Below are 13,316 nucleotides of genomic sequence, written 5' to 3' on the forward strand. Positions count from 1 at the left end.
CCCTCTCTCCCTCCCTCCCTCCCTCCCTCTCTCCCTCCCCCTCCCTCCTCCCTCTCTCCCTCTCTCCCCCCCTCCCTCTCTCCCCCCCCCTCCCTCTCTCCCCCCCCCTCCCTCTCTCCCCCCCTCCCTCTCTCCCCTCCCTCCCTCTCTCCCCCTCCCCTCCCTCTCTCCCCCTCCCCTCCCTCTCCCCCCCCCCTCCCTCTCTCCCTCTCCCCCCCCCCCTCCCTCTCTCCCTCTCCCCCCCCCCCCCTCCCTCTCTCCCTCTCCCCCCCCCTCCCTCTCTCCCTCTCCCCCCCCCTCCCTCTCTCCCTCTCCCCCCCCCTCCCTCTCTCCCTCTCCCCCCCCCTCCCTCTCTCCCTCTCCCCCCCCCTCCCTCTCTCCCTCTCCCCCCCCCCTCCCTCTCTCCCTCTCCCCCCCCCTCCCTCTCTCCCTCTCCCCCCCCTCCCTCTCTCCCTCTCTCTCTCTCTCTCTCTCTCTCTCTCTCGTAATGCTGAACTACTATGACAGTATGGTTTTGTTTAAATCTTTACATACTGTCACTATCTGTGATCATCACACCAGTCATAGTGCAGATGTACTGCACTGGTGACAGTATGTATAAAAAAAAAAAAAGTGGGGAAAAATGTTATTTAACTAATTCATTTTCCAAAAAATTACAACTTCAAAAAACTTGCCATGCCTTTTGCTAAATACCTTGGGCTGCTTGCTTTCCAAAAAGGGGTCATTTGGGGGTAATTTGTACTGTCCTGGAATTTTAGGGCCTCAAGTAATGCTGTCAGTACATCAGGATTGATCAATTTTCTGAACGCTAGAACTTTCCTAAAGACTAATATTCACTTACTGGGATTTATTTACGGGGACACAGCAGAATACATTTTGGCCTAAATTTATAAAGAAAGTTAGGATTTTTTTTTTCTGGATGTTTTATAACAATTTTTGTGTTTTTTGTTTTGTTTTTTTTTCTTTCTTTATATTAAAAAATCCCAGTGGTGATCACCAATAAAAGAGAGCTCGGTGGGGGGAAGATACCAGTTTCATTTGGATACAGTGTTGCATTGCCAAGCAGATGCCAGTTAAAGTAGCGCAGTGCTAAAATGAAGTGGGTACAACATTCTGGAGGTCAAGTGGTTAAAGTGGAACTTTACTCTTTCAATCAACATTAGCTATTTTAAATCCTTATGCTGCTAGCATTCATAAATATTGGAAAGTATATCCTATTCTAAACTTTTTTTTTTTTCCTCGTAAACATTTTTTCAGTTACTTTCTAGTTTCTTGCCTAGGCAAATGGTGTCATACATCCCAAGAGCCTTCAGAAAGGGAGGAGGGGTTTTCTCAGCTAAGGACACCCTCCTGCCTGCCTGCATGCCTGGGTTAAGTGCAGATTAATTCCAGAAAGTAAATGGTACATGAATCATCTGCCCTTACTCAAGATGCTCATGGCCAGAATGCCAGGGGGATTTCTCTTCAATATAAAGCATAGAGACATGGATGCAAGGGAGAATTTGCGTTGAATGTCCACAATGAATTGCATAGCATTTTTGGTTTGTGTTGCTCAGATGCATTGTAGTTCAACTTTAAGTAAATTTCTGTGTGCATGACGCATAAAATTAGATTTAACATATAGAGTTGTCTGTCGCTTACAAACACCTTCATTTTTATTCCTGCAGGAATGGCACCAGTATGATCTCTTTGATCATTCCTCCAAAAGACCAAATTTCAAGGGTGGCCAAGATGTTGGCGGATGAGTTTGGTACAGCATCAAACATCAAGTCTCGTGTGAACCGCCTCTCAGTACTGGGAGCAATTACATCTGTGCAACAGAGGCTTAAACTCTATAACAAAGGTGAGGGTGCCTTGCGCGTTGCAGTTATTCTTCGCAAGAAAATTCTTAGCTACAGATGTTTTTCTTGTAAGTTTTTAACTTTTTAAATCAGTAGGTGTTTTTAGCCATAAAACGATTTCTCTAGATCGGAATCTGAAACAAAACCTGTTTTAATTCAGTCCTGAATTGTTTACATATTTGTAAGTATTGTATCAAGACTTTTCAATAAAGTTTGGTGTAGAAACTAGTGCTGTGGATAGTTAAAAAAAAAAAAAAAAACTGATGGAATTCAGTTGCTTTTTTTAAAATGCAATAGCTTACATTGGCTTAAAGGTTAAGTCCACCTTTCCTTACATGTTTACACCCATATTCGGGGTGTAGCATGTTATGAAAGCACTGCCCCTGCTTTGACAGCTAGTGGGTGATTGCTGATGTCGTGCAGGTCTCCTGCAGACCTGTCAGATGATCTGCAATGCTTTACAGGCTCCTGCAACATAAAATAATAAATGCATATTTTTTTGCCTGCAAAATAATGTGCATGTATTTTTTGTCAAAAGATGAACTTATCCTATAGTTACATAGTTAGTCTGACTGAAAAAATACAAAAGTCCATCCAGTTCAACCATTAAAAAAAAAAGTTATAATCCTACACCCACAGTTGATCCAGAGGAAGGCAAACAACCCAGCAAAGCATAATCCAATTTGCTCCTGTTGGAGAAAACATTCTTTCCTGATCCCCCAAGAGGCAATCGGACATTCTCTGCATCAACTTTACCTATAAATGTTAGTAATCAGTTATATTCTGTGTATCTAAGAAAGAATCCAGGCCTTTTTTAAAGCAATCCACTGAGCTGGCCAGAACCACTCTTGAGGGAGTCTATTCCACATTATCACATCTCTCACTGTGAAGAATCCTTTCTGTATTTGGAGAATAAATTTATTTTCCTTCCAGACGTAAAGAGTGCCCCCTTGTCCTCTGTGATGACCTCAGGGTGACTGGCTCTGTACCGAGTTCACTATATGAACCACTGATGTATTTATACATGTTGATCATATCCCCCCTTAGCTCCTCTTCTCATGAGAGAATAAATTCAGTTCCTCTAATCTTTCCTTATAGCTGAGCTTCTTCATGCCTCTTATCAGTTTGGTTGCCCTTCTCTGTACTTTCTCCAGTTCCCCAATGTTGAGGTCTAACGATTTGTACAAAATCCTCCCCTCCCCTCTCCTTCCCAGCCAGGCACTCCTTTGAGAGCTAGGGGCAGATCTCATGATACAGTTATAACTTTTTATTACAATATAATCTACTTGTAAAACATTAAGATGGTGCATTTGGTCCATTTTCTGCTCATTTTATTTTTCAGTACCACCAAATGGCTTAGTTGTTTATTGTGGAACAATTGTAACAGAAGAAGGAAAAGAGAAGAAAGTAAACATTGATTTTGAGCCTTTCAAACCAATCAACACATCTTTGTACTTGTGCGACAATAAATTTCATACTGAGGTATTGTACTAAATTTACTGAACTTCAGTCTCATTGTTTTGGTATGTATATCTGTGTGCCCTTACAATGACAGTCCAATTGCAACCCTTGGAGGCTATTTCTTTGAATTATGCCTTATTGACTATAATTGACTTTAATTGTGCCTACACAGGTCCAAAGTCAATAACATGACATATCTTTTTAGCTGTCTAAGACCAGGTTCACGCCTGTGCACTAAAGTTTTGGATGCAGCATGATTGTATCTGCGACTTTAGGTGCACTCTCATTGACATCTGTTAGACCAGGTGTTTTCTGAAAGCTCATCAAAGATGCAGCATGCAGGGCTTTGATGTGCTTTCATGAAACTGAGCAATCTAATAGAACTCATTGGGAGCGCACTTAAAACTGTGTGTAAAATGTGCATAAATTGCGGTGCACCCAAACTGAAGTTTGTGAACCTGAACTTACAGACAGCTAATCAGCCATTATTCAAAAAAACTCCTAGCAGCTTCTGGAGGTTCCACAGATCCCTGGTTGAGAATCTCTGCTCTGTAAGAAACACTTGTGAAGTAGCTGCAGAGTTTGAATAACTGTTTAACTCCTTCATGACTAAGGATAAAACAATTCTTAATGCCTAAGCACAATTTTGCAACGTTTGACATATATTTGTAAAACCTTACATATCATCACAACTACTTTGTACATCCAGGTGAATTATACCTTGTTTTTTTTCAGGACAAATTGGGATTTCGTTAGGTGGTAAATGATGATGGATATCTCCTGATATTTTTTTTTTTTTTTTTTATCAAAGGAAAACTGGCCCAAAATAGTAAAAAATTTAAAATTTAACTGTTTCTTGTTACTACCACCAAAGAACAACCCAAAATAAATTTTCCAGCTCTTGACTATCACAGCGATACCATATATGTGTATGTTATTTGTTGTTTGTACCCGTAGTACAGCCCAGAAACAATAGTGCACATTTTGTTTACCTAAAACATACTGACTGACACGAATACCAATTTATTATTTTTTTTAAATTCTGACCTTTGACTCAAACCCTTACCCTGGCACTGAACTAGATCAAACTTTTTTTAATCTTTTTTTAACCGCCTCCCTCCCGCCACATAAGGTAGTGACAGGGTCAAGGCGGTTCTCTCGTTCTGGGAGGACGTCACATGATGTCCTCCCACTCTAACCGCGCGTGCACGGCTCCGGGAGAGCACAGCGTGGTGATTGGTGCACTGTGTCCCTCGGACACAGTGGATCAACGGAAAGAGCCGAAGATGTCAGCTCGGTCATGTGATCAGCTGTGTCCAATCACAGCTGATCGCATGTAAATAGGGAAATGCCGGTTATCGATATTTCTCTTCTCACGAACTGTCACGCGGACAGAGGAGAGGAGAGCTGGTAATCGGCATTCCTCAGAGGGGACATGTACACTGATCATCAGGGCACTGATGATCAGTGTAGCCCCAGCAGTGCGACCTGTCCAATGCCAGCTATCAGTGCCACATATCAATGCCACCTATCAGTGCCCGTCCGTGCACATCAGTCCCGCCTATCAGTGCCCATCAGTGATGCCCGTCAATGCACATCACTGCAGCCTCATTAGCGCACATCAGTGAAGGAGAAAAATCACTTATTTACAAAATTTTAAAACAAAAACTTTTTTTTTTCAAAATTTTCAGTTGCTTTTGGTTTTAGCAAAAAATAAACCCATAGGTGATTAAATACCACCAAAAGAAAGCTCTATCTGTCTAAAAAAAAATGATAAAACTTTCATATGGGTACAGTGTTGCATGACCGCGCAATTGTCATTCAAAGTGTGACAGCGCTGAAAGCTGAAAATTGGCCTGGCAGGAAAAGGTTGAAAATGCCTGGTAGGCAAGTGGTTGACAAACATTTTTTTTTCCCCCTCTATGCCAGGAGTTAGAGAGATACAATGTATCACTCTACTCCATTCATAGAGAGAAAAATCGGGAGTCCCAGGTCCCGATCGTTAGAACGGGACCCGGGACTCTCAGTGACAACCCGGTCTTTGTGCTGGGAGTGAGCTATGCGGTGCGCTCCCAGCACAAAGACAGGAATGCAAATATGTGGCCCCATGGAAAAAAAGCACAGTTCTGTGAGGCTGCATATTTTTGTCAGCATCAAGTATGTATATCTATCTATCTCTTTTGGCCTAAAAGCTCTAGGGTAGGCATAGGCAACCTCCAGCACTCTGCTGCGGTGGAACTACACTACAAATCCCTTCTATAGTTAAGCTTTGCCACATTGTTCCCTATAGGTGTGAATAGAGAATTTACTGTCGGCCTTTTTTAACAGGTGACCATCTCTGCATTGGCAGCTGTCCAGGAGCTACGTCTCCACTTTAACTAAGCTACCAGCATAAATTTTGAAGTGCAGATGTCCTGTAGTTGTAAACCATAAAATTATGCACACCTGTAAAACAGTGACAAACTTCGGTAGCCAAAATTGTCTGTAGATGATGCTTTAAAAGCTTTAGACCTATAGGTCAGCGATAGGATGGTTCTTCTGCAGGACTCCTGGACTGTCTTCAGCTTCATCTATTCCATGCCAAAGAGGATGTATTAGGTTTTTTTTTTTTTTTTTTTTTGTTTCTATCTTGGTAGGATGGTGTCTAACTTTAACGTGGAATCTAAATGAATTTCTGGTAGATTTAGTTGTCTACCACCCTTTGCAGACTATAGTGGTTTAGTGGATTCTGGGTTGTCCTTGGTGAGTCGGGCTTGGCGAGATTAGTTCTCTGGGCAGATAACCTCTTTAGAAAGTGTTTTTTTTTTTTTTTTTTTGCCCTTGATTCCAAGGCATCATGGGTGTAAAGGGCTTACGCCTTGCCCTTTAGAGTGATTGGGCATTCACCTTGACCTATCCTCACCTAGACCTATCATATGTTCCTTCTTGAGATCTGTTCTTTTTAGGGGCTTGCCCAGTTCTTGTCATCAGGTTATGGGTTTTCTATCCCCTACGTGTGAATCTATTGTTTAACCTATATTTTGATGGGTATTTGGCTGATTACACTTAGTGGTTCAAGTTCAGTGTTGTCATCTGCATGGAGCCATTTCACTTTGACAGTTCTCTCTGAATCTTGGGCAGTAGGTTGATACGATACTCTGTGCCCTTCCTCTGGTCGTATTAGTAGGTTACCAATCTGGTAGTGTCTTGGACCCATCTGGTTTCAAATTCAGACATTGTACTGTCAATGTGGCGTTTACTGCAGGCCATACCCGGCCTTCACATTGAATCTGTTGGAACATTTTTTTTCCACCACCAATTGGACTGCTTTGGGACCTGAGGACAGTATTCCAATTCCTGTGTCTTTTAATTGTTTTTTTTTATTTGTACTCGCTGTAAATTCCTTTTCCTGGAGTCCATTGAGGTACCCACTGATGGGAATCAGCCTATGTATGTAGCCCCCTCTCCTCGTTTTTTTCACCACCAGGCCTGGTAGAAATAGAGTTCCAGACACCAAAATCTCAGTTTCGCTTGTAACTCCTCTCTCGTTTTCTAACTGTTCACACATCTAGTAATGGAGGCATTCTACAAAATGGATGACAAGACATATCTCCTTACACCCACTCCCCTGTGTTTATATTCATGCTCTTTGTACAGCTTCCGGCAGACTGAGGCATTCTGGCCTGGATGAAAAAAAGGAAAGGCTGCCCAAAATATGGTTAAACTTTATCAGATGGGGGCTTGGCACATGGAGCTGTAGGCAGCATTCCCGCATAGCTCCCGGCCCGGTCCTCCTTGCAGGCTAATTTCCCTGCATCCAGGCTGAGGCCTCGGGCGCCCCTTGCCAGCAAGATGGCGCCGGCGTCTGTTCCCTCTTCGTCTCCCCGGGACGCAGGGCCTCCTGCTGAAGGTCAGGTAAGCCCTCGGGCAGACTTTCTCCGGATGATGCTAAACTCTACCACAACAGAGGAATCTCTTCTGCCTTTGAACGCTATTATTCTCAATTTCTTCTAGCCTTAGCTTTTAATGTTATCGACGACTCCAATGTGCCCTCTCCAGCTTTTTTTGTCCGCCAATATCTCTGTCATTTCTAAGCCAGGTAAGGACCCCTCTCTTTGTGGAAGTTCTTGCCCAATCTCCTTACTTAAACTAGATATTAAGCTTTTTGCAAAACTCCTAGCGAACCGCCTATCACCCTTTCTACCAACTTTGATCCACCATGATCAAGTTGGTTTTGTCCCCATTCGAGAAGCTAGGGATAATACTTCTAAAACAATCCATCTTCTCTCTTATATCCAGCAACACTGCTTAAAGGTTTGCCTCTTCTCATTTGACGCTGTATAGGCCTTTGATCACTTTCAACGCTTTACTCTAGAGTAGATAGGTCTGGGTTCGCTGTTTCTCGCTTTATTCTCGTCCTTCGGCATCTGTCTTGGTGAATGGTACGGTTTCTTCGTCCTTTCCCATATCGAACAGGACCAGACAGGGTTGCCCCCTCTCTCCCCTTTTTGTTTTGGTCATGGAACATCTCCTGAGAGCCATACCAGCTAACGACTCGATCCTGGGTATGCGCACTCCCTCCTCACACCACAAACTATCCTTATACGCAGATGACCTGGTTTACATACAACATCCACTAATCTCACTCCCTAGTCTATTCCACAAGTTTCACAGATTTGGTTTATTCAGTAACTTTAAACTCTATCTCTAAAATGGAGTCTTTGAATATATCTTTACCTCACCATGTGTTGACAAACCTACAAACTAATTTCTCTTTTCAGTAGTGACCAAAGGCCATTACATATCTTTAGGGTCTTGATTTCCTCAGATCTTAATGGTTTATATTCTCTTAATTATTTGCCCCTGCTTTCACATTTACGTAAAGATCTGGCTTTGTGGGGTGCTTCTGCTTTGCTCTGGTTCGGACGCATCAACACCCTTAAGATGGATACCTTACCTAAGTTACTGCGTTTTCCAGACTGTACTGATCTCTATACCTAGAAGTTTTTTTTTCTCTGTCTATGTTCTCTCTCGATCAGATTTGGCATCAAGGGTTCTCCAAGTTAAAATATAACTTTCTTACTTATCCAAAACTTGGGGGAGGAGCTATACTATAGAGCTGCATTACTTGCCCGGATGCTTGATTGGTTCCCCAGACCCTTCCGTAAAGCCTCTTGCATGATAGAACAAGATCTATCCCAGGTTGATCTTTGAGCCTTGCCATGGGACTATGGCCACTACTTTCAGTGTTTCTCTGGCTTGTCCCCACTAACTGTGGCTGTGCTACGGCTTTGGTATAAACATGGCATTATTGCACATTTATCTTCTGACCCCTCACTGCTATCATCCTTATTTGATAACCCCTCTCTTCCACAAGGGTTGGGATCCTCTATCTGTCCCTTTTTGCACGCCTCATGACGCGTAGCTCGGAACTTTATTTGCTCTGTACAGGTCTTCCGCTTTTGCAGGGAGGTCCTAGGGACTAGTTGACCACTTTGCATTTATCTTAATTTTGCAAACATTTACACTCTTCCTCTCACACTCATTGTTCCCTCTGAGTTTGAACGGTTGTGTTCCCACTCTGAACCTCGGAAACATGTCTTGGCTTCCCTCTACAAAGTACTACACAATGCTCTTCATTCCGAGCTTCCTCCCTTTACTAGGGCGTGGGATAGAGACATTTCGGCTGAGGACTGGTCTACGTCGTCCCACTTCCCTCACAAAGTGTCCATTTCCTGTTATTCACAGGAAAAGAACTTCAAGCTCCTTTCTCGATGGTACAGGGACCCCCTTTCCCTATACAGAATATTTCCTTATACTTCCAACCTCTGTTGGCGCTGTACCAAGGATGTCGGTACACAGCTCCACATTTGGTGGGATTGTGGCCTGGTACAACCCTTCTGGAGTCAAATTTTTGATGTATATAACAAGATCTATGGCGAGTCCTTGGCCTCCTCGCTGGAGATTGCGCTCCTCTCCATATTGCCGGGCTCACTGGCAGCACAAAAGAAAAGTTGTGCATTTCTTTCTATCTGCGGCTTGCCAATTGACACCCCTCTCTTTGAAAATGGCATTTTCCACTGATACCTATGATAAACATAAGTTACTGTGGTCAGTCTGGATCCATTTCTCCTCCTCTTTGACCCTTTGAGAATTGTGCTTCCCTGTTATGTCCTAATTGCATTGTGCCCCGTCTATCCGGTTCATTTTACAACGACCACCAGTTGGCCTTACTGTCCTCGTTTGGCTGCGGGCTGTTGAGTCGCGCCCTTGGGGTCCTGGTGGTGGATCACTTTGACTCTGCCTCTTGCCGTCCCCTCCTCCCGACCCTCTCCCTTCTTGTCCTTTACTGTCCCTAATACTGGCTTCTCTCTTTTCTTTCTATATTCTTTTCGTCTTTTTTCTCTTAGTTGGGTTCATATACGGAGGTATTTCTTTTTGTTCAAGTCTTACCTAGGGATACCCCCTTTGAAACTGTGTTTTTCTGTGTGTGTGTGTGTGTGTGTGTGTGTGTGTGTGTGTGTGTGTGTGTGTATATATATGTGTATATATATATATATATATATATATGTGTGTGTGTGTGTATATATGTGTGTGTGTGTGTATATATATGTGTGTGTATATGTGAAACGCTGTTGATCCTTATATCGTTTCGATGTCTGAAACTATTTATATTTACTCTCATGGATTTTCTCCCCATTTGTGATTTCTGTATATTTACTGACATGTATATGTTATCGCTATTCCTATTACTCTATCTTGTAAAATTTAATGCACAAATGGAATAAAGACAAATTTTGCCTTTAAACTTTCTCAGCCGAGCTGAAAAGACATCCAAATCTCCTAGGAAACTAGAAAACTGAGGAGAGAGAGGGGTGTTTCCAGGGTTGGTCTACACATTTTTGGTTTGCCATTGTTCAGTCCTCCTGTATGCAACAGGATAACTTGACAGTATCTTAGTTTGTGTCCCTCAATGGATTCCAAAATTCCAATTTTTAATTGTACATTCCAGGACACCAGCTCCTTTACACCATGACAATGGATCATATGCTGCCACCTTCAGGTGAAGCTACTAGGAAACAAAGTTGTTAGGACAGCTCATTTTATCTCCAGCTCCCACCAATCCTCTGTGGTTTTTTTGTGTGTGTCCGTAGGTGATGGATGATCTTTTTCTTTTGAGAGTAGGTTTCTGGTTTATGATCCCAGTTTATTGCAAAACTGAAGACTTGGTCCTTCAGATGGCGAAATCCCTTCTCCCTATGGCTGCACTGCAGAAAATGAATTGCAGCTTTTGGAGCAGTCACCCTCAACAGCACCTCGGGAACCGGAACCCACCAATGGAAGACACAGCAGTGGCATGTAACGGGGGTCAGCACTGGACTCTAGCAAGCCAGCACACAGTGGGTTTATTTACTAAAGCTGGTTCACTTAGAATCTGTGCACCTGTACATGGTAGCCAATCAGCTTTTAACCTCAGCTTGTTCTATTAAGCTTTAGCAATAAAACCTGGAAGCTGATTGGTTTCCATGCAGAATTGCACAAGATTCTGAGTGAGCCAGCTTTAAGGTTTTAAGGGTTCCTTAACTGCACCTGGAGCTCTGGACCTCTTCACACTTCAGTCTTCCCTTCTCTCCTCTGGTACTCCCCTTTACTCCTCTGTATCTAGAGAAGGTTTTGAACCTCTGCAGCAGACCATATGGGGAAAGTCTGCTATTAGAGACCAAAGGATGTAGAGGTGTAAGCACCACAAGTCTGCATCCCCTGTTGCGTTATCTGATTCATCCAAGGTGATGTTGCTTTCCAATGAGGGAGGATGGGCAGGCCACCCTCTATCTGCCTCAAGTTAAAAGAAACCATTAAAGATTTGGTGGATGGGGTGCGCTCCTGTTTATCATTAGAACCATTGCCGTCTGCTGGACTAGATTGGTCCTGATGGATCCTTCACTACTCTACAAATCGGAGCTCCTTCCAGTAGATTTGGGCTATTGCGTAGACAGTTTAGCAGACTCTGTGCGGAAAAATTGCTGCCAGACTAACTCATGTTGTATCAATGCTCAGGATCCGCTGGCTGCAGAATTGGTCTGTAGAGACAGTCTGTGAAAAATGCTTTTTGACGGAGAACTACTGAGTCACTAGACACCTTTTATTAAAAATCACGAGTGAAAAAAGCACTCTCTCTAAGAAGAAAGTCAAGTTCCAGGAGACTTATTTTCTCCCTTCAAAAGCAAGTCCTCTGTTTAGTTCTTTGCAAGTCCTGGGTGTCCAAGACAGCCAGTCTGACACCTCCTTACACTGAAGCAGTAGCCCCACTGTTAAAATTTGGGGGACATCTGGCCTTTTCAGCTGCCTGAACTAAGGGAATTTCAGATCTATGGTTTTCAGCTCTTCCATATTTTGACTCTTCCCTTTGTGCCTGTCCATGGGCCCTCAGCAAGGTGTTTTCTCCCAATCCTGGTACTGCTACACTCTTGGAATCTACATTATCTGATATCTGGACAACCTATTTTTTTTTTTTTAATAACTCAAACCCCCCCCCCCCCATCTTAACGCATGGGTGGCCCTTGCAGTTTCCTGCCAACAGTTCCCGCACTTTGGTCTGTTTTCTATTTCCTACAAGTGAGTTCCATAACCCCTGTCTCTCCCATCTCCAGGTGTCTTAATCTGTCTCTTCGTCTTCAGCATCCTCCTTTCCATCTTATCCCGACCTGCTCCCTTTCATCCCCACAACGATCCATCCATCCCTCAGTCACACTGCCTCTCTCTCTGATTGTTAGCCCTCACTCCCTTCTCTCAGCCAGTTGGTTTGCCACATCTAGCAGCTCTAATTTACAGCCTCATCCCCGGCTGGCCGGACTTCTTTCTGACACTTTCCTGACCATAGTCCCTCCATTTCACTTTCCCCTCGCTCCCCCCTTTGATTGTTCTCTGGAGGCACTTCAGATTTGGGAGAAAACGCCAAACGCATAACCGAAGTTGAACACTGCCTCTCAGACCTAGAGGATGAATTTCAAGCTATGCAGGCGCGTTCTACACAAGCCAAACGTGAGCAACAGACCATCCTAAAAAAACTGGATGACTTAGAAAACTGCTCGCGTAGGAATAATCTACGGGTTGTGGGCCTCCCAGAATCCTACAGTTCAGGTGTGCAACAAGCTTACCGCCATCCACGACCTCTTTGATTCCCGCTCCCTCAACCTCCTGGCGATCACGGAAACCTGGATCCAGCCCACTGACTCTACCTCCCCTGCTGCACTCTCCTATGGAGGTCTCACCTGGACCCACTCACCCAGGCCTAACGGTCGTAAAGGTGGTGGGGTTGGTCTGCTCCTGTCACCGCAGAGCACCTTCCGAGTCCTCCCAAACCCCCCCTCCCTATCCTTCTCCTCCTTCGAGGCCCACTGCGTCCGACTATTCTCCCCAACCCCCCTGAAGATTGCTGTGATATACCGGCCTCCTGGATCCATACCCCGCTTCCTGGATGACTTCTCCTCCTGGCTACCCTTCTTCCTCTCCTCTGAGCTACCCACCATCATTCTTGGGGATTTTAACATCCCTGTCAACCTCGACAACCCGGACACAGCCCGTCTCCTCCACCTAACCTCCCCCTTTGCACTTGCACAGTGCATACAATCCACCACCCACTCCGACGGAAATATCCTTGATCTTGTCTTCTCCAACCGATGCGCTCCCCACAACCTCACTAACACCCCCTTCCCTCTCTCTGACCACAACCTGATCACCTTCTCTATCTCCTCGTCCTCCAACGCCTACCCCTCCAAATGTCACACTACTACCAGCCGTAACCTCCGCAACCTTAACCCTGCCTCCCTCCACTCTGCAGCTGATCAACTCCACGACCGCATCCTCCCCCTGTCCTGCCCCGACTTGGCTTTGACCGCCTACAACAATGCGCTCTCAACAGCCCTTGACTCACTAGCGCCTTTAACCACACGCAACACCAGACCCCAACCGCTCCAGCCCTGGCAGACTGATCACACCAAAACCCTCAAACGACAAAGTCGTGCCCTAGAGCGA

General features: G+C 44.4%; 1 protein-coding gene across 1 annotated transcript in view; it reads left to right on the top strand.

Moving 5' to 3' along the window:
• ETF1 (eukaryotic translation termination factor 1) overlaps nucleotides 1-13,316 on the top strand; it is a 109,342-nt gene that overhangs the window by 34,940 nt on the left and 61,086 nt on the right. The window contains exons 3-4 of the mRNA XM_089684307.1: nucleotides 1,668-1,843; nucleotides 3,184-3,323. Coding sequence (XP_089540433.1) covers nucleotides 1,668-1,843; nucleotides 3,184-3,323 — 316 coding nt within the window. The remainder of the gene's footprint in view (nucleotides 1-1,667; nucleotides 1,844-3,183; nucleotides 3,324-13,316) is intronic.

This window comes from Staurois parvus, unplaced genomic scaffold (assembly GCF_062004578.1).
Source record: "Staurois parvus isolate SC_StPar_1 unplaced genomic scaffold, SC_StPar_1.0 ptg000343l, whole genome shotgun sequence".
Lineage (NCBI taxonomy): Eukaryota > Metazoa > Chordata > Amphibia > Anura > Ranidae > Staurois > Staurois parvus.